The sequence below is a fragment of the Corvus hawaiiensis genome, chromosome 10 (genome assembly GCF_020740725.1).
Source record: "Corvus hawaiiensis isolate bCorHaw1 chromosome 10, bCorHaw1.pri.cur, whole genome shotgun sequence".
Lineage (NCBI taxonomy): Eukaryota > Metazoa > Chordata > Aves > Passeriformes > Corvidae > Corvus > Corvus hawaiiensis.
This window is the reverse complement of record NC_063222.1, coordinates 20,273,620-20,294,069: the sequence shown is the minus strand read 5'-3', so window position 1 is coordinate 20,294,069 and position 20,450 is coordinate 20,273,620. Positions and strand designations below refer to the sequence as shown.

The following is a 20,450-nucleotide window of genomic DNA, read 5'->3' as shown; positions in this document are numbered from 1 at the left end:
GTGGCTCATATATGCAGCCTTACCTCCTCCTTGTTGACAAGTTCTCATCACTTTCACTGGTCACCAGGACTCTGCTAGATCCTCCTTGACTGGCTTCATGCATCACTTCAATCTGAATGAGAAGGACATGTTAAAACTGAAAATACTTAATTGCTGATGCTTTTATTTAGAGAACTTTAACTCTTTGAAAGAATAAAAAAAGATCCTACCCAACCTAGTAAGCCACTAGACAAGTTAAAATGATTGAGTTCTAGATGTGCAGAAATATCTCCTGTGTATTTATATTCTCCTTCCTTGCTCAGTGGTGGCATGGAGGCATTCCTTACTGCAGGCAAAGTCATTATATTCTTGCACCACAGGAGGTGAATTATCTCCTTGTGTAGATAATTACAGGCATAAAAATCTGTTCCTTAGACTCTACAACACTATTATTTTCATTTCCTGTCTGAAGCCAACCCAAAGACTTCACATTTTCAGAGTTCTTTGTAGAATGCCCTATGGAGAAATCTGGGAATCCTCCGTGTGCCTCTGAGAAGTTTCTGTGTCCCGGCAGCAGTGCTGGCTGAGGCAGTGCTGAGCACAGGTACCTGTGCAGAGCCTGTGCCCAGGCTGAAACAGAGCTGAGCTTTTGTACAGCTCCAGTGTTTTATTTTGATAGACACTCACACACTCCCTTGTCCAGTCTTGCAGAGTTGAATCATTTCAAGTGCTCTCCAGGCAAGTTTTAAGCAGGCTTTTCCTCCTTTTGCCTGCAGCTTTAAGAGCACCAAGCACTACTTGCACTTACTCAAAAGCCAATCTCTTTAAATTCAGTAAAACAACCCAGCTGCTGAGTTTGCTGTTAATCCAAGCCAATACCTAAATCCCAGCAGAACCTAAGTTCTTGAGCACTTGCATTTTTAAGGGCTGATTCTGAAGAGGGAAAGTAGTTGCCTATCTTACATTCTATATTGCTAAATTTTTTAGCTGGTTGATGATAATGATGGACTCCAGTAATAAACTGTCCTCATCTGAGCTATTATCAGAACAACGGGAGGGAAGGGAGGGGGGCATAATTTGCAGTGTAGTCTTGGGAAGTGGATTTAAAAATGAATGAATGAATGGATGTTTTATAAAGCTTGTACCATGTTGCTGCATACACCTAACTACGTGGGAGGAATGCAACTGTGATTACTGATGAGAGTAAAACTAATTCCAAAGTCACTTTATGTGAGTTTAGACAAAGGGGAGACCAGCTGTATGTTCCTGCTGATAACTGTGTTTTATTCTGTGCTTATTGCTGAAGCTGTGGGCTGTGTTGGCCATTTCAGAAAATGGACTGCATTTAATTTTTGCTTTCAGCTTTAGAGGAATAAACAAGAAACATATGAGCAAGTCAGGGGTGTGGATAACAGAAGAGTTGGGTTAAAACAGCTTGTTCTTATCAGAGTGTTAACTTAAATATGTTCCAATTTCCAAGTACAGGTATGTAAATCTATATTTATGTGGTTTTGAGTTCTCTCACAATATGGGATGTCCCCAAATCACAGGTAATCCTACCTTAATTCCACCTTTTGTCTTCTTAATGCTTTTCTTTTTTGATAACTCTACTTCAGAAATGGTCTTTGGAGGGCAGGAAATTTCTGTGGACCTCCTATTAGTAGCTGAAAGAGTAAAAAAGAAAGTAACATTACAAAACACGTGCTAAAAGTTAAAATTCTATTTCCCGAAAAGTGCAATGAGCAAAGATCCTGACACATCGGTGGTAAATGAGACCTGGCTTAGAGAACTGAGTTGTGCTGGAGCAGTGATGGACCAGCTGGCACAAGGGATGGGTTCCCTTGTTCAGTGCTGCACTGTGTCTCAAATTGGCATCTTCACCTCCAGGTTGTAAGGATTACTTTGGTTTGGCTTCCCCTGGGAAAACCATCTTTGGGACAGCACAGGTAAATGTTTAGCCAGCTGTACCAACTCTTGGGTAATTGTCACTTGCATGTGTTGCTTGTGTGGGCTCCCAAAGCAAGGAAATTTTGTTTCTGGTAATCATTTGCTGTTGTTGCATTAAAGGATTGCTCCCTGTAAGGTTTCGTTACATGAACAACTCTCAAAAGAGTAATCACAGGAGTTCAGTCAGTCACAGTGACAGGTATGTAAGGCCAGAGAGTCTGAGGATATTATTTCGGAATATGCCCTGTTGTGTCAGGTTTGGTGACCCTTGCAGGCTCCGAAACCCCCAGCAGACACTCTGGTGTCTGAAGCTACTTGGACAGTCATCCTTAACAACATAACCACCTGTGCTGAGCCTGCTGTCCAAAGGAAAGGATTAGAATGAACTGTGAGAAGGGCAATCATACATTTGGCTTGAATAGAAAATAATCTCTGTTAGTTTTATCTTTGTTTTGGGTTGATAATGAGTTCACAGCACATGCAAGTACAGCACTCTCCTTTTTCTTAGTTGCTGAGTTGATATGGGCAGCCATTCATGTCATGGGTGAAAACATGTATGAATGCCAAATGAAATGCTGAAAGAATCTGGGTCAGGCAATAAAGAACAAAATTAAGTCCTTTTCATTTTTATTCTGTCAGAACTTTCTAACTGAGCAAGCACCTTTTCTAAGAATAAAAGCTAATGTTTTCAAATGCATCTGGCAACATTTTGTTTTAGAGGGTTTCACCAAGTTTAATACTTTGAAATGTTGTGAGTCTTGATAGTCATTAATAACTTTTTCTTCTTTGGGAGAAGCTGAGGGATACAGCAAAAAGGATGCAGACATCTTTGAATGAGGAGGACATAGTATCAAAGGTTTCATGCAGGAGAGGGCTGAACGCTTCAAAAAGAAACACCTTAACAAAGTTTCAAATGCCCTTGTCATTAGTTCTTCTTTTAAAGTAGTTTTAAAAAGGGCAAAAAGAAACACATAGAAGCACTCCAAATTCTATTCCGTTAAAAAGACAACATATCAGTTTCAACATAGCAGTTTTCTCATCATATCAGACAATAATAATGGAAGCTGGCATTTCTTCTACCCTGTGTCTTTTCAACAGCCTTGTCACACAGCTGGGAAGAGAACTAATTAAAGCAGCCTCTCTCCAAATCTTCCCTAAATCTTCTTGGATTAATCCGATGCTAAATGACATAAGGGCTAGGCAATGCCCATTTCATGCCTGTTATCTCCTCACAATGACTCCATACTAGAAAGTTTCCTCAACGGAACAGTGAAATCTGGCAGTCACCAGCAGCTATAATCAACTGGTAGAAGATTCTTGTGGTTCCCAGGACTGAGCTGAAATGCAAATGGTCTCTTTTTGGCTCTTCCATCACTCTTTCAGAGTATACAGCAGGGGATTTGTTTTGATTTTGAGCACTAGTTTCAACAAATGCCTTCTTCCCATCCCCAAGGCAAGTTTTCCCTGAAGTAGTATTTGTTCTCTCAAAGGTATTTTTATTTCACCCAAAAAGCAGTGCACTGACATTTTGGAACCAAGAGAACAAAAAGATGCAAGATGCAGCACATAGAAGCTATTGATCCCAATTGTCTAACTTCTTCATACCTTTCTAATCTGCAGGGAGGGTGACTGCTACTGTTGGCAAAACCAGAATATTTGGGAAGTTTTCAAATGGGTCCTTTTATGTGTTTCCCCATGAATCTGAGTAAGGTTTCTAAAAGCATCAGTAAATTCACCCTTTTCTGTATTGATGCACCCTGGAGATTCTATTTAGCCATAAATTCTCACCTACCACAGTCATGACAAAACACAGGCTGTGATCATACCTATTACACTAGAAACTATTATATCCTGGAGCTTCTCCCAACTATATCCTATTTATACCTTGAAAAAACAGCATTAAAAAAAAAAAATCTAAGACTTGGTCTCCAAGACATTGTTTCATACTCTTACCCACACCTGAATACCCTAGATATGCTGCCAATGTCTAGCTGCTCTGTCTAAATCCGAGTTCAGTCCATTGGATTGCTCTACAAAGCTAATTCACAAATTTTATGGATGTGTTGTGGAAATAAAGGGAAGCAAAGGAAATAACTTCAGAAAACATGAGAACTTTTGCTTAGAAGAGCACAGTCAGCAATACCAAGTTGTTTGACTTATTCATTAATCAGAAAACTTTGTATCTTCAAGGGATGGTTGATACTGGCATGAAAACCCTGCTGAAAGCAATCAGCAGAAAAAGTGGAAATCAGTTACAACTTTGATGTCTGGATCACAGCTTGCAAGATCAGACAGCCCCAGGTGATCCAGGAAAGAGAGCACAGGGCAGTTTAAATGGAAGATGACACATTCACAAGAAGCCAAACTGCAGGTGCTCCTTGATCCAGCAGCAAATTACTCAGGTCAGTTCACAATCTGAGTCTTGGCTTCTTCAGTGTGACATATTTCAGAAAAGGAGACAGGTACAAGATAAGAAAGGAGTCAAATTCAACTGTGTATATTTCAGACATGAATTTGATTCATACTGACACAGTGAACTTCCCTTTCCAATTTGACCCAGAAACAAACTGAAAACAGGAAACAAGCTGCTTTGGTTATGCTCTGGAAAATTTTTCAGTTGTTCACTGGCCCATAGTCTGAGACTGATGCATCTCACTGCATTTAAGTAGTTTCTGGAGCAGTATAGAAAGAAACAGCCCAAATACCTGCTAATTATTATTGCACTAATTACTGTGGAACTGGAAATATAAGGGAAACTCCCTTATAAAATTCAGTACAGTTGGCTGTTTCAAGGTCAGTACAGTATTTTATTGCTGAAGAAGCTGAAAATTATAGTGTCGAGCTGCCTACTGAAAGAATAAAGGCACAGGAACAATGGAAAACAAGAAATTATCTAATGTCTGCATGGTTTCAAGGTTGTTTTCATCCTAGTGTTTCACAGTACTCCTCTGGATGATACATAATGATTATTTCATTTTGAATTCATTAATATTTTAAATTGCTTGATGCTGCTTTTAAAGCAAGTATTGTTAAAGGGCATTGTAAAGCAGTGTTTGGGTCTGTCACTTGCATTCACCTGGAGCACCATGACACTTTTCCAGTGGGGCTTTAGTACTGCTTACTAGTTTTTTATGAAGAAGTCCCATGACAAGTATGGAATCACTGTTGTATTATTTAGCCTGCAGCAAATGCTAAAGTGGGCTGCACTGACACTAAACCTGATAGAAAATGACAGAGACTCATGTGCCCTGTTTTGCTTTGCAGACTTTCCATCCCTCTAAGACTGAAAAAAATTCAGTGAAGAAAACTTGTGCTGCTTGTGAGAAAAGGCTGTGGTTTCAGCCATTTCCCCCCTGCTCCTGTGTAGGGAAGCAGGCAACCTCTCTCAGGTCTCGTCTCCTACGGGGGGACTACATCCCCCACTGAGAGACAGACAGAACTGCGGGCAGCTCCCAGGTGCTCAGACACAGCTGGATTAGTTCACCTGGGTAACTGGCCCTAAGTTTGCTCCTGCTAGAATAAGTGTAACTCATTAGCTAGCAAGAGACATGGGCTACAGTCAAGGGTTAGGATACATACCCGCCACCTGTAAGATATCCCAAGCCCCCCTCAAGTAAATACCACGCTTTAACATTCAGCTTTGGGGGGAATTTCCCCATCACGTTTTCCCATCTGTTTTCTCTATGAGTTAGTGCATTCTCACTAATCACCTACAGCAGAATCAAAGTCCTTTGGCAAGAACAAGCATGGAAACAACTAGTCTGCTAAACTTTATTGGGGCTTGCTGCTTGTGCTGTCCAATAGGAACATGAGTTTGAAGATAATTAGTGGCTTAATCGCTGTTTTGAATGCTGGTGATGACAAAACAGAATGTTTAGGCAGCTAAAGAAACACCAGAGCAGCTATGGTTTATCACTTAATGGCTTAGGGCAGAAAGACTTTGCCATTCTTAGGCAATATAATTTAGGCTTCTTTGCTCTAGCAAAATTTCTGTCAAGCCCCCTGAAAACCTGCTGATATAAGAAGCACAGAGCGAGGTTCCTGGATGTGTAATATTCTACAAGAAGATACTACTTGGTTCCCTCAGACTGGCCCAAGTGTAATAGCAGCCCCACAGTCACAAAACTGAAAGCATCTTTTCCTTTTTTCGACTTCATTTATAGAAATATACTGAACCATAGAAAGTAGTGGTTTCTCAAATCATTAATGAAAATCACATGCACCATCTCTTCGGAGTCAGCTAACCTCTCAGCAGCCTCACTTCCCCTGCACACATCCCCAGACGCTTGCAAGACATTCTTCCTTTATCCTCTGTCCAGATGTTATTAGTTAGTGAGTGTTATGCACTAGTGACTGTGAGGAATGCTGGACTGGATCCAATGAGCAGTTGTATACATTTAACTGAGATGGAACCAGCTTAAATTTTATTATTTAAAGAACTGAAAAGGCTCCAGCTGTGTTCCCCCCTCAGGAATCTTGTGTTCCAAGTTGGCCTTCTAAGATGCTTGTATGGTGAGTCATGGATTTTGTATGTGCAGTGTGCTGTTAAACATGCTATTCGCTTAACAAACTCACAGAAATTTTGACATCTCTGCTCCTGTATTTCACATTTTTGTTGCACACAAAGAACTCTCTAGGTGAGTATTTTATAGCACTTTGTGCTGCCATGTTCCAACTCTTGCCAGAAAGGTAACTAAAGCAAGACATTTTTCCAAACCATGGTCACTGAGATGGCCAAATCATCTTTTACTGAAATTTTCCACAAATGTGTGAGGCTGAAGAAGATAGCCTTTGGGAAAGTTTCATTTCAAAGAGTTAGAGTTTGGGAGAATTACAAGCAAATTAAAATAGATAAATGCTAACTGCAGTCATCCCTAATGGCATGTATTATCTTTTACAGTTCAGTAGTGCATCTCGTTGTGCCTGACAGACTGTGTGGTTTGACTCTGTGGACTTATTCCAATTCACTCCATGCTAAGGAGTTTTGCACAGAAATGCAGAGAACAAATATGTAGTCAAATCATCAAAAATTATGCCCTCAGAAGTGAATCAGAGCAAAAATAGTTCCCTATCAAGTGCCACTTCTTTCCTCCCAACACACGTGGGGACAAATTAAGCCATTAGCAGTATTCAAGCAGTTTCCATTGGGAGTAAACAGAGCTCTCCTTAAAATAAGGTGTCATATATGCTACTTAAATATTTTCAAGGCTCATATTATAAAAAGGTCAGCAGAGATTTCTGCCTTTTCAGGGTTAATCTGTGAATGATATTTAATCAAGTTCTCACAGCTAAAACATGCACCAAATAGAGCTGGCACAAACTTTTCAGCATCATAGTAATTCTGGAACTAGTTCTTTAGTCTTGACCGGCCTGTCCCTGCAAAATATAGAAGTCCACTTACGAAACCAGAAGCTTCAAGCAAAATTTGGATTAATCTAAAGTTTTGCTTCAGAGTTTCCAGACCCATAGAAAAGTGTTGACTGAGGGAGAGTTTATGGTGCAGCTCTGAGCTGCCTTTCTGGATCTTCACTAAGCTAAAAGATTGCTGAGAGTCACCAGAAACCATAAGGACATGGATGTGAAACTCTGACAGTCACTTCCCTGACAGAAACCTGCCCTTTCTCTCAGACATGCTATCAGCTCTGCCTGTGTGCAGAAAAATCCATCTCTGCCTGTGTATTTGTCCATGTAAAATGGAGAGTCTGACAGTTACAATAATGGAGTATTTCATGTCTGACCCTTCACATCTGTGAAGATTTTTCCATCAGCACCCTGAATTGGATTTAATTCTCCCTACCATTCCCTGTTAGGAAAATGGATAGTCAGCAAGGAAAAACAAAACAAAATCTATTCTGGAACAAATGTAACTTCTTTTCCTTTCACAGACCAACCATCGCAGTGCTGCCATAGTATTGTCACTCTGCTGCCTGGGGACAAAAGCCTTTCCTTCTGGTCTTTTATTCCTGTTTACCACATTTTATTGCCTTTGCTTGCCTTTCTATTTACGCAGTCTAGGACATGGTATTTTCCAGTTGCCATATTCTATTTTGCAAGCTTTAGAAATATTCAGGTACATCCAGGGTAACAAATAACAAATGAGTTATAAAATCTGTTTTGAGAAGGTGCTCTAAGCCTCTCTCATGTTTCCAAGATGTTGCTCAATAAATTCTCTCCATAACTAAGTGCTGATAGTGCATTGATGCCATGAATGTGAAGAAAGGACACAGAGGAAAGTCCAAAAGAGGATAGCTTCAAGAAGAGCAGAATTTCACAGCCTCATTTTCAGGCTTGGAATAGGACTCAGTGTTCCTGTTTGTATTCTCAGACACGTTTCATAGTCAGACTGAAATATCTTGGTGAATTCCTCAGTTTATCTGTGCTTCAGTTTTCTTTCTGAAAAAAAGAGGTTAAAATACTGACCAGTATTTACCAAGTGCTTTGGCATTCTGAGGGAAAGGGCACTCCAGAATTTCAAAGTATGATTCTTTGTAGCAGACAACTGGATAACACCAAAATGATTCACAAAGAATATGTGAATATAGAAGTACTATTCATAGCTGTTATAGTAACTGATTGTGAGTCCTTGGATAACCTGTAGATACACAGGCTCTTCTGAAAGAGAAATACTCTGGGTCAGTCACCCTCATGACTGAATGAGATGGCAGAGTCTACTTATCAATGTCTGAACAGGAGTGGGTTGCACTTTGCACCTCCTCACAGAACAACCAGCGTAACATTTTAAAATAAATTTCACCTACCTATTCTTTTGCAATGGGACATTAAAGGCTAAGCCTTGTCACACACTTGTCCTGTACTGGGTTGTATAACCATGAATGGCAATTCAAGGGACAGAGCAAGGGAGCATCTCATGATTTTCTGTGAAAGAATTGATAGTATGGCATGGGGTCTATCAACAAGAATCAAAACTCAGAGTACTAGTGACTATTCTATAAGGTTCTATTTATACCAACAATTTCATTTAAAAACCTGCAAATGTTCTAAAATTACAAGAAAGAGGTTCAAGAAACAGTTCAAGGGACTGCATGCATAAACAGAACTGCAAGATTAGCTTTTAGTCTGAATATGAAGTTTTACAATAGGCGAAAGCCATCCTAAAACTGTGCTGCTACTGAGAGGAACTAACTGATTCTGACCTGCTGAACCCATAATCCCATTTTTTGCAACTTCCTTTGCTTCAGCACTAGTGGCCATGCAGTGAGGAATCTGATGAGCTCTGACATTAGTGCTGCTTGGAGAAGGTGACTGGGCTGTGTGATCTCCAGAGCTCCCTGCATTTCCGTAACTCATGCAATGGAAAAATAGCTACTACAGTTTTGCAGTCCGTTTACTCAGTTTTCAAGGCAAATCACAACTCCTCCAGGAAACTGACTGCCCACCCCAGTGCAAGAGGGGAGCACATTGCTGGAGGATGTGTGTGTGGCAGAGCAGGACCTCTTCACAGGCGTTGTGTTCTCAGCTTGCCTTTAACCAATAGAGAAGCTGAATCTTGAGGTAGGAACTGTACATAAAACACACAGCTAGCATGGTTTGGGGGGAAAAATGAACAGATGTCAAACTGGCATGGGAACAGGAGGAAGGTGATTTTCCTTTGGAAGAAAGGATGAATGTTGGGGAGCAGAGGAGAACAGGGATATTGGTGTGACTTTCTGCTGGTATGCCTAGAAAGCAAAATGGTCAGGCTACTGACCATCCTAATCTTGCTGTTGACAAAGCAGTTTATTGAAGCTCTTCATGCAAGTAAGGGTTTTTTTCAAGGTTTTTTGCTAAAGGTTTCTCTTTTAAGCATCACTAAGGTTCCAAAGGGACAATCCCTTCCTGCCACCAAGCACAGAGTGGCTGGTCTCCAAGATACACTGTTTCAAATTAGCTTCAGGCACGTTTCTTTTTCAGAAAATAGCTATCTTGGTTAAAGGCACATGCTAACCTCAAATAATCAACTTTCAGTAATTTCCAAGCAGAAGCAATGCTCAGCTCCTACAGTTAGCAGAGGACAAGGTAGAAAGTGAACTAACATCTATGTAGAGGGGAAAAAGCAAAAATTGCACAAATGAGTCAGTGTCACTAATGAACTCTTAATTTTGCCAGTATCTGATTGAACCCTGAAGAATTGTGAGCCTCAAAGCTGAATATTCACATTATAGTATCTGCAATGTAAAAGAGGTTCTCATTCTTATATTGCAGGCTTGCATTGACTACCCTGGCTTGGGTATTTGAGAATTAGCAATATAAGAAAGACTGAAACACAGTATGGAAATGTGCTCTGTAGATTAGATCTAGGAAGAGAAGCCTGATGGGTTTTTTTGATTCGCCCTTGTTTGTATGTTTGCAGTGACAGACATTTCATATTCATTTTTAATAGCTGGACCTACAAGGCTGACACCGCCCATCAAATTCAAGTGTTCTCTCTGATAACAAAAATCAAACATGACCATGTGGACAAATCATTGGAGTGAGTCTGAAAGCAGCTGCTCATGGCCTACCTACTGCTGCTGGTCTGGTAATCTTTGGTGATGCTCGCTTTGGGGAAGATTCAGGATGTGGAGCAACAGGTTGTACTGGCCGGGTCTGTTTGGCTGCCAGCTTCTTCAGACTCACTTGCCTCTTGTCAAACATTTCTTGTACATCTTCAAGTTTTTGTACAATTCTTTGGGCATTGGCCTTGACAAAAAAAATGCAAACAACAAATGGTTGTCAGTGCTGGACAGGGCAAGTGAAGAAAGGACTTGTATTACCAGACCCAGACTAGTGCTGGAGATCACACTATGCTACAGTTTATTGCAACCCAGTCCCTGCATTCTGCCCAAATCACAGTTTCACTGACCAGCACATGGTGACTCAAGCAGTGTTTCTAGCACTGCTCTTAATCAAATGACGTATGTGTTGCATGACTACTCTTATGAGTAAAACTTTCTGCCACAAATGATCACCTCTGTGCCCTTTTGGAGTAGAGAAAGAGGCATATTTTAGCAGAGTCAAATATATAACCCAGTACAGTCTCATGGACAAAGCAATTGGAAATTTTTAACTTCTAAGTGGGCACATGCACATCTGAGGGGTTTTACCTTTATTTCAGGGGTGAGGATCGTGTCAAACTGATTGTAGAACTCCTTCGGGTTGGAGAGTTGGTGTTCCTTAGCTGTTACCAAGAACTTCTCAATTTCAACCAGTGCAGTTTCAGCTCCCTCTTGTGACTGGCACTTGTCCACAGCTTGGGAAGCTAAGAGGTAGATTCCAGCTTCACACCATTGGCTTGCCTTTAAAGAAAAATGGGGGAAGAAGGACTTATCATCCCTGACAGTCCATGTTGTCAAGTGTTGCTTCTACTCTATGAAAAACTGATTTGCCCTAACATGTCATTAAAGGAGATCAATGTTACTCATAGGGTGCAGCAGTTCCTGCCCACAAGTCGCCCCACCAGAATATGCAGAACTGAACTTCTGAACTAATGCAAAGCTCCAATATTTATAGTAACATTTACTGAATGAAATGGAGAAAACCCAAACACAACTTTTTATCTTCATCATAATTACCTGAGTTTATAAAATCATTCATTTTTAGTAGAACCTTGCCAGGGCTGTTATCTGAGAAGGTTCACTCACCTTATCTAACTGCTTATGCAGCTCAAGAGACTTTCCCAAAATATCATACTTTTTCTTGGTCTCATTGGTAAAGTCATCACAAATCCGCCTGAGTTCAACACACTTTGGTCTAATGGAGTCAACTGCATAATGGTTGTTTTGGATGAGCTGTTCTCCATGGAGAGCTAGAGACTGGGCCTTCTCCAAAGGTTCCTGTGACATTAATGAGAAAAATCCAAAGTTAGAATGACATGCATAATAAGGACAATCCATCTCTGTAACCCCTGCTGTAGCCTGGGGGTAAAGGTCTGGAATATTAACATAGCTGATATGTCTTACTTTATATTTACATTGAAGGCCAACTTCAACGTCAATAAGTTAAAACTCATTGACTTATTGAAACTTGAGAGGTTCCATCTGAACCTCAGGAAGCACTTTTTTGTTGTGAGGGTGACCAAATGCTGGAACAGGTTGCCCACTGAGGTTATGGAGTCCATTTCTTCTTTCTCACATACTGGGAACATTCATTATACAAAATTTTCCCCCTGGTTTTTTCCCTAGCTTTCCAAGTAATGAACTGGAACTGGGTCTGAAGAACCCTGGCTTCTGGAAATTAGGATCTGTATTTTGCAATTTAAAATAATGACTCATGAGAAGAGAGCAAATATGGACAAAAAAAAAAAAACCAACAACAAAAAAAACAAAGAAGTGTCTAGAATACCATGTCTATAACAGCTAGAACACTAAATTGAATGCAAACCTGTCCTTTCTCTTCCAGATGTTTTTGTTCCTTTAGGAGGTTCTCAACTCGAGTCACACTGTCTCCAATGTCAGCAAAACCTGCTTGTGTTTCCATGAGGTTATCCAATGTCAGTTTTACCTAAAAAACAGCAACAACAAAAACATAAAACCAAAACAAAATAAACCCACCCAAAACCCCATCACAAGATACTGATAAAAATTACAACATTCACCTGCGTCTTTGAGAAGAGTCTGTATCTCAAGTTTAGTCTTTTAGCTTGTTCCAAAATGGAAATGCCCAGAAATAAATCAACAACCAACTATTCTTCAAAGAGTTTCCCTGCTTCTCACTAATTAGGCCCACAAAGTTTGGACAACCTGTAACTGCAGAGTTTATATTACTCCAGAATCTGTATTACTCCAGTCTCTGGGCTGACATTTGGGCCTTCTGAACTGTATTCCCTTGACTCTGGTGGGATTGGCAACTTACCATCACAGAAGAAATTATATTTGATAACTTCACACCTAATTGCAAAATTATTTATCAAGAAGTTGGTGTTCCACATTTTGGCCTCACAGTCTGGCACTTTCCTCACTGTGTCTTATTCAAGTGCTGTAAGACATCTGAAAGCTGCCAAGGCTTTAATTTTTGAATATTCATTTACTATTTCATAATGAAGGGCTTCTCTCCCAACCTCCTTTTTGGATCACCAGGATACTCTAAGTATGGGTAGAATTTGACCTTATTTACCAGAGAAGGCTAGACAGCATGAACAAAGAAATACCTCTCTAAAATCATGTTCAAAGTGTCGAAGCTGCAGGCACTGTTCTAGTTTTAGGTGATGCTTGGTCCAAAATTGATCAAAAGCCTTTTCTGTTTCATCCAACTGAGCCAACAACCTGTTAAGAAATTATAATGAACAGAATGTACTTATTTCCTATAGTTCATTTCTTTTAAGTTACAGTAATTGATGGCAGAAAGCAGAGCAGGGAGATGGTGGGGAGCCCTACACTTATGTAAGAGAGTTCTGTGTCAACTCTCCCTTAAGCAAAAGAGAATGAAATTTGCAGTAGGACAGGCAGGAATGTGACAGATGAGTGACAACTACACAGATCTACTGTGGCAGTTACTGTCCTGCCTCCTGATGTGCAAGAAGGACTCAGAGCTGCTCCGTGTGCTGGCAGCCAAGGGCAGCTGTGCCTCCCTAGCTTCCACCCAATGCTTCACAGGTAATTCATCCCCAGCTGATGAAGACTGAATATGATGCAATTATTATTTTATGGAATGATTAAAGCAGAACTCTACAACTTGTTAATTTTCTTCACCCATCAGAAATAGGCAAGGACTGAATAATTTTTCTCAGTCCATTAAAAACAATAGATTGGAAGCTCATAATGACTCCCGTGGACATTGTTTTACTTTGTGTAAATGATGAAACATTTATTTGCAAAGACATTAATATCAAGGTGTCATATCTTCAGTAAAATACCTGACACCAGGCTAGTGAGTCATCCTCACAGTTTCTCAATGATTCATTAATTACAAAGTAGAACAGTTTTAAACAAGTAGAAAAAACAAAAAGGAAGTGTTCTCTGAATACCTTGTATTTCAATGAATGGGCACTCTTTGGGCAGGTAGGGAATCAGTGAGTGCTGAAGTCATCAAGTTATTGAGGAAAATGCCAATAGCTCCCTCCTATTCCTTTCAAAAACATATTTCTGTTTTCAAACTGTCCCTGAAAAACGTGTTTTTAATCAAAGCTAGTCATTGAATTCAAGATGAATTAGCAAATTCCTTTGGGATGTTTAAAGGATTTTAAAGTATTCAGTGAAAAATATCAGCTCAGCTTTACTTTTAGCACCTTTGTTTCCAGTGAATGCAGACACACTGAAACCCTAGCATGGCATTTCTCTTTCCACTGCATCACATGGCAAAGCAGAAACTTCTACACGGTGACTGAAAGCTTCATGGTAATAACTAGCATTGTAGGAAGGAAAAGGGGGTTCCCTCTGTGTCTCTGCAGCTGTGACACTCGGTATGTTTCAGGTCTCGTCTTCATCTGTTCCTCCCCCAGAGTTTCCACGGACACTCACAAGCATACCACCCTCTCATCTCACAGAGATTCAGGCGCCACTTTCTAACCAGGCACAGAAGTTTGAAGGACATACAAGTTATGGGGAAAGTAAGTCCCATGTTAAATCTTCACCCAGGTAGTTAGTGGTCTGACCAAAAATTACCAAGAAATTCAGGACTTGTTTGAACTTGCCTTGACAGTTTAATCAAGGAACTTCCTCTATTCCCTTCTCTGACTTACCTGTCCAATAAATCCTGAGTAGGTGAACCAGTGGTAATTTATAACCTGCATATTTAAATTATTTAAATTACACTTGCATCTCTTAGGAGTAAATTAGCAAGATGCACAAGATAATCTAGCTCCACTGACCTTTCCACTGTGGCCACATTTTCCAGTTCATCTGGACTGAGTTTGCTGTTGGCACTTCGGGTGACTGGCTCCCGGATGCATGTCAGTAAGGTGGCCCCCTGCTTCACTGCTAGTTTCAGCTCATCCTGAGGGGGGAAAAAAAAGCCAAAAACAAAGTTATATGTACTTCTAACAACACTCACATCTCTTAGATGACAACATAAAGGAAGATTCTTTCATGGGTACAAAATACTTGAAAAAAAATACAAATGCTTGCCAAAGATGATATGTTTTTCTAGCAAATGCAGAGACCTAAATCTGTTCACTTTGATTAGTAGATCTATTTCTGAGAAAAGGAATAGAGTAATTTCTGGGCAGACTGCATATCTGACCAGGCTACTCACAGAATAAATTATTCTACCATAAATTGAATGTATGCTGTAGATTGTGAGCTGAGAGAATGGGCTGAGACATTGCACTTCTTAATGGGATTTCCTCAAACAACATTGTGACATGCTGAGCCATAGTACATCAGCTATAAGAAGTCTTCCACAGAAGTGTCTTCCCAGCATGAAAGATGAGCAATAAGAAAGACAATGAGGCTCAAACATTAACTTGTCAGCTGATGAATCCCCACATCACTGCACACTTCTTCCATAAAAAATGCTCTTGTGCTAATATATCTTAAGTAGTATTTTTAATCTTGTGTTTAAACTAAGGCATTTGTTGACAGCTGTAATATTTACTTCTGAGCCTTACTCTGCAAAGCTAAACTAGCCCCAACTTTTTTTTTAAACAAAACGACAGTCACCATCTGGTTAGATCATTCTGTCTTTCCTGACTATCCTCATAAATGTTCTCTGTTTCTGCTACAAAGTAAGTTTATCCTTTCTGATGAACTCTTCATCAGGAGCCCATGCTATTCCTGGTGTGATCCCATCACTCCCTCTCACACAGTGGAAGTGACATTTCCACATTCTACCATTCCTGAAGCTGTAAAATATCCTTTTCCACAGCTGAATTGAATCGACCTCCTGAAACCAGGTTTCTCTCCTCCTCAGTGGGTTCCAGACAATGGACTGCCAAGTGATGGCAGAAAATTTTGTTAAATCAGAACTCATTTACTACACTGCTGGAGCCATCATGGGGCAACAATCACCTTCAGCTTGCTGTGGTGGTCGGTGTGTGAGGACAGAAGCTCCTCTGTGCACTGCACATCATTGGGAAGTTCAGTCTCTGCTAAGTCTGTTCCAAAGGTCTGTAGCATCTGTGCTGTTGTTTTTACTGTCATTGCAAAGTTTTCAATAGCCTGGAAAATCAAGAGCATGAAGTCACAGATTCGTTATTTACCCTTAGCCCTTTAACAGCACTTTGTCCTTCAGGCACGGTGTGCTGCAACTATTACATGCCTGTAAAGCTGGTCACATTGCCTTTTTTTGGGTGGATGTGCTCAAAGTTACAAATTAAACCATGTGTCACAAATGACCTTTTCACAGGTCCCCACGTATTGTCACCTCTGTGGGCCAAGGGGGAACTCCCAGAGCTCAGCAGACATAATGAAACCACAGAGGACATCATCTTCAAAGCCAGGCCTGGAACTTCAGATCCTCTGCCCATGCTTGCTGGGAAGTTCTGCTGCATTTAAAATTTTAATTAAGGCTTTATTTAAGTTGAGAACACTCCTAAAATATATAGGCCAAAGCCCTTATATTTATACAGCCATTGTTCACTCAGCAGTAATCTGTCTTCCCCTGACTTCTGAATAAGTGCATCTCCATCTTGCCTATCTGTACGAGATGCATTCTAGTCACTTTCTCCCATCTGTCCACGCTAGTACACAAATACAAGAACAAGCAACTGCAAATACAGTTAAAATGCATAAATTCATTGAAACATTGCTGTTTCTTTATCACTTGGGTGCACCAACACGAAACTCATCAGAAATCTGTGGTTTTAATGAAGAATTGGGAAGTGAGGAAGGCTAAAAAAACCAGTGCTGCCTTCTCAGATACGAGTAAAATGTTCAGACCTGTGACACGTGATTAAAACTTTATATCTAGTAGCAAGCAACTGCATGGGATGTTTTTTCATGATCATGCTCAAATTTTGGGGTGACTGTGTTGTTCTGTATAGTTCTTTATTCTTTGTACTTTTTGATCTAACCCCCCCACTGGTTTGAGTCAGTCAACAAGCACTAGGGATGCTCTTACACCCAATCAAACACTACGTAGCTGTTGCACATTGCATTCCTTTCTCCAGCAATGATGGGTATTCATTGTTTGCAACCACGACAGATGAAATTATGCTGTGGGCTCAGTGAAAGACAAACTGGAGGTAGGTCATCATTCAAAAGGTGTAGAGAGAAATTACAGTCCACATATGTGATCTGAAACATGTCCCCCACTAAACAATGCTAGCACAGTTCAAGCCTTCTTCCCTTTCTCCCCATAAATTCATGTCTGCTTTCAACACAAGCAGTACAGACCCACGCATGCTCTAGCTTAGTGCTCAGCAGCTGTATCCTGGTGTTCTCAGCGCAAAACTACTGGATTAGAGTTGACTGAAATGTCACACTTCTGACTGCAACACAGACATGGCCATCCACAACCAAAGGCCATTTACAGAAAGCCAAAAATGTGCTCTGTGGGCAAGAAAGTTCATAGGCTCCTGGCAGCCAAGAAAGGAGAGCAGAAACTGTGAACGATGCAAGGAGGTCGCTGTGTCACTGCCATTTAGCCAGAGTTTAAAGCTTTTTCAGAAGAAGAGCACTGGCAGGACTAGATATGAGAACACTGAGAGAAGCAGCAAAGGGCATGAAGAGCACAGCTCAGCCAGACTGAAAGTCAGATTGTTTCAAGGTGCCATGGAAGCCAACACTTCCCTGATGACAACCTCTTATCCAGCAGATATTTGTTGGCTGACTGCACCATGAACTTATCAGTGTTTCACTTAATAGCATGCTTGCCCCCACTCTCTCCTGTGTATATGAGCAATAAATTCTTTCATATACCTAAATTACATCTGTGGGTTGGTTTTTTTCAAGTCTCTGTGCTTAGTAGAAGTTTTTCCAACAAATTTAACCAAAATCTCTGGGGATTACATCGCCCTACTCCCCTAAATCCTTGGCTCACTTTTGTTTCCATATTTTACCAAACTATATATTATTGTTTTATGCAAACCCCTGTCATTAATAAATAATACAACCTTTCCTGTGCCTCTTTTTATTCCCCTTCATATTTTCAAACCTTTTGCTGTTTGAAAGCTCATATAGATGATTCATTTCTTCACACTCCCCCTTCCTGCAAGGACAGTTTCATATTTTTGATACTTTTGACACATAAGCCTGTTCACCCATTTCAACCCTAACCATATTATAGTCAACACAGCTATAAATGTAGAAAATTAATCTCAGAGGAAATTCAGATTCTATGTTTGCATATTTAGAAGCCTGAAATATTTGGTGGTTCTCAAGGAGAGTAATTTTAATTTTATAAGGACAGCAAAGCACCAAAAAACTACAGCAAGAAAGTGACAAAAGTGATTTGACTTAAATTACCTCAGAAAACTCTTTCTATGAGTGTTAGATGTAACCTGTCCATCAGCAACAACAGACTCAAACCCAGGGAACTCAGAACTTGGCAAAACATTGAGGCCCACATTAGATGTGGGATCTTATATACCAATCTTGCAAGTAGACCCACAAAGAGAGATGCAAATGTTGTATAAATTCTCTGTGAAATGAATCAGTTTTCCAGGATCATGACCCAGCTTAGCCCATTTTTGCTTAGGAAGAATGAGACAATATTTTATCTGCTAATGTGCCAGAGTTTGGAGTCTGTTTTTTGTGAATTGTCATCTTAACTGGGCACCTTAATGAATTGTTTACACTGTTTTGAAGCAGACACTGAAATGCATTAACCAGCCCAAAAAGGGAACAAACCAATACAGTAAGAAGTATTTCTGCCTTCCTACTAACAACTGTTCTTCAGTTACCCAAAATAAGACCCAGCTGGAGTGCATGCTTGTATAGTATAGAAATGCAAAATAAAATATAGTTTCCTGAGTATTTTTGTTCTCTTAAAAGCATGGACATAATTAATCATTAAAGTGAGACTTTTGACCTTACTTCTAACCTTTGTAAAGTCAGTAAAGTACTAAAGCCTATTTTCAATTTCAGCTGAAGGCCTATGAAGCCCATCAATTACTTAAAAGGCAAGAGAACGTGCCCACAGGCCTTGCTGAGTAAGAATACCACGACACTGTTAGGCCCTGGGCCAGGTGCACAGTGAGATACAATTACTGCTTCTATTACAAACTTTTGGGGAATTTGCCTTTCTCTATTTGAGTCACGGATTTCCTCTTTCCCTGAGTCCCTAGCAGAATCCATAGGCTGTAATGCAACTGAAAAGTTCCTGCTTAATGGTTGCTCTGCATTTGTCACCTGGACAGCTCAGGTGTAGGTGTGTAAGAACAGCACCAGCACTCACAGTTCGGTGATGGATCCACTGGCTGTGGCCGTACTCCAGGGTTCCTCCCAGCTCCCGGGTCAGCTGACTTTTGTCAATGTAGCCATGCAGATCAGAGACAGAATTTAACATGATGATCTGAAATGAATCCAAACACACTGGACTGAGAGAAATAATGAGCCTTTTCAATCATTGTTCCTAGGACCTGGGTTTGCCTTAACATGTATGACCTCTGCAGTTCCCCCACAGGCCGCCAGTTCTCATTTTGTATTTGCTCATGCCATGGCCACAGTTTATTTCCTCTATATTTTGCCTTCTCAATGTGTATATGGACATTCTTTAACTAATCTTGGTTTGACATCATCTTACTCCTTGCTAGGCTCAGTCATTTTGCATGCGCATCAAGAGAAAAAGCATGGTATTGATGATGTTCACACAAACTTCCATAAAGTAATTTATTCTCTAGATAACTTTTTTTTACAGAAAAATAGAGGCACAGGCAAGTTAAACAGCTTCCTCAACACCAACCACTTGATCCAGGGAAGTGCTGAAATGAAACCACTGAGAATAAGATTTTTCTTTCACTTTTCTGATTTTTTTGGCACTGTATGTTCACTGAATTCACTGGCATTTTTCTATTTAAAATCATAACAGAACGGAAAGGAGAGATAAGCCTAGATCCATTTTTTTTACTTTAGAATCTCCTTACTGCTAGACCTGCTTGAAGATAGCCAAACAAGATTTTAGTTCAGCTTCAGATAAGCAGCATTACCTTTTGGCAACCACTGTAAACTTGTCAACACAAGTGGTTACACAAGTAACACACATTTATTTTTGTTCCAACAGCTAGAAGATATGCCATGATTTCAGCAACAAAAAACCAAAATGTTGAGCACAAATGACAAAGAATTTTAAATAAATAAATGTCAGAAATACGTCAAATGTGTTACTTGACTCTATTTAAAGAACGGTTAAGTGGCTCTGCATGTCAGCAGGCTCCAATGGAGCATGGTAAGTACATTGGCAAACACTGTGGACAATGAGATGAGTGCAGATGTATGGAGATAAGAGGATGTGTATTCTAGGCTAATAGTCCTCTAAGAAAAGCCTGGAGAACAAACCTGAACAGGTTTTTAGCTGATTTTTGTTACAGAATCTTTCTAGAATAATTCAGGTTGGCAGGAACCTCAGATCTCAAGTCCAGCTTTTTCTCAAAGCTGTGTCAGCTGTGAGATCAAACCAGGCTGCTCAGGGCTTTATCCACTTGGGACTTAAAACCGTCCAAGGATTGAGAT

At 40.2% G+C, this 20,450-nt stretch overlaps 1 protein-coding gene across 9 annotated transcripts in view; it reads right to left on the bottom strand.

Annotated features, from left to right (window-relative positions):
- LOC125330995 (guanine nucleotide exchange factor DBS-like) overlaps nt 1–20,450 on the bottom strand; it is a 178,360-nt gene that overhangs the window by 99,278 nt on the left and 58,632 nt on the right. For all 9 annotated transcript variants that reach the window (XM_048314794.1, XM_048314795.1, XM_048314791.1 and 6 more), the window contains 10 exons: nt 19,177–19,293; nt 15,849–15,998; nt 14,711–14,835; nt 13,052–13,166; nt 12,286–12,405; nt 11,547–11,738; nt 11,010–11,201; nt 10,428–10,605; nt 1,540–1,643; nt 24–112 (listed from right to left, as the gene is read on the bottom strand). In XM_048314794.1, the coding sequence (XP_048170751.1) occupies nt 24–112; nt 1,540–1,643; nt 10,428–10,605; nt 11,010–11,201; nt 11,547–11,738; nt 12,286–12,405; nt 13,052–13,166; nt 14,711–14,835; nt 15,849–15,998; nt 19,177–19,293 (1,382 nt within the window). The remainder of the gene's footprint in view (nt 1–23; nt 113–1,539; nt 1,644–10,427; nt 10,606–11,009; nt 11,202–11,546; nt 11,739–12,285; nt 12,406–13,051; nt 13,167–14,710; nt 14,836–15,848; nt 15,999–19,176; nt 19,294–20,450) is intronic.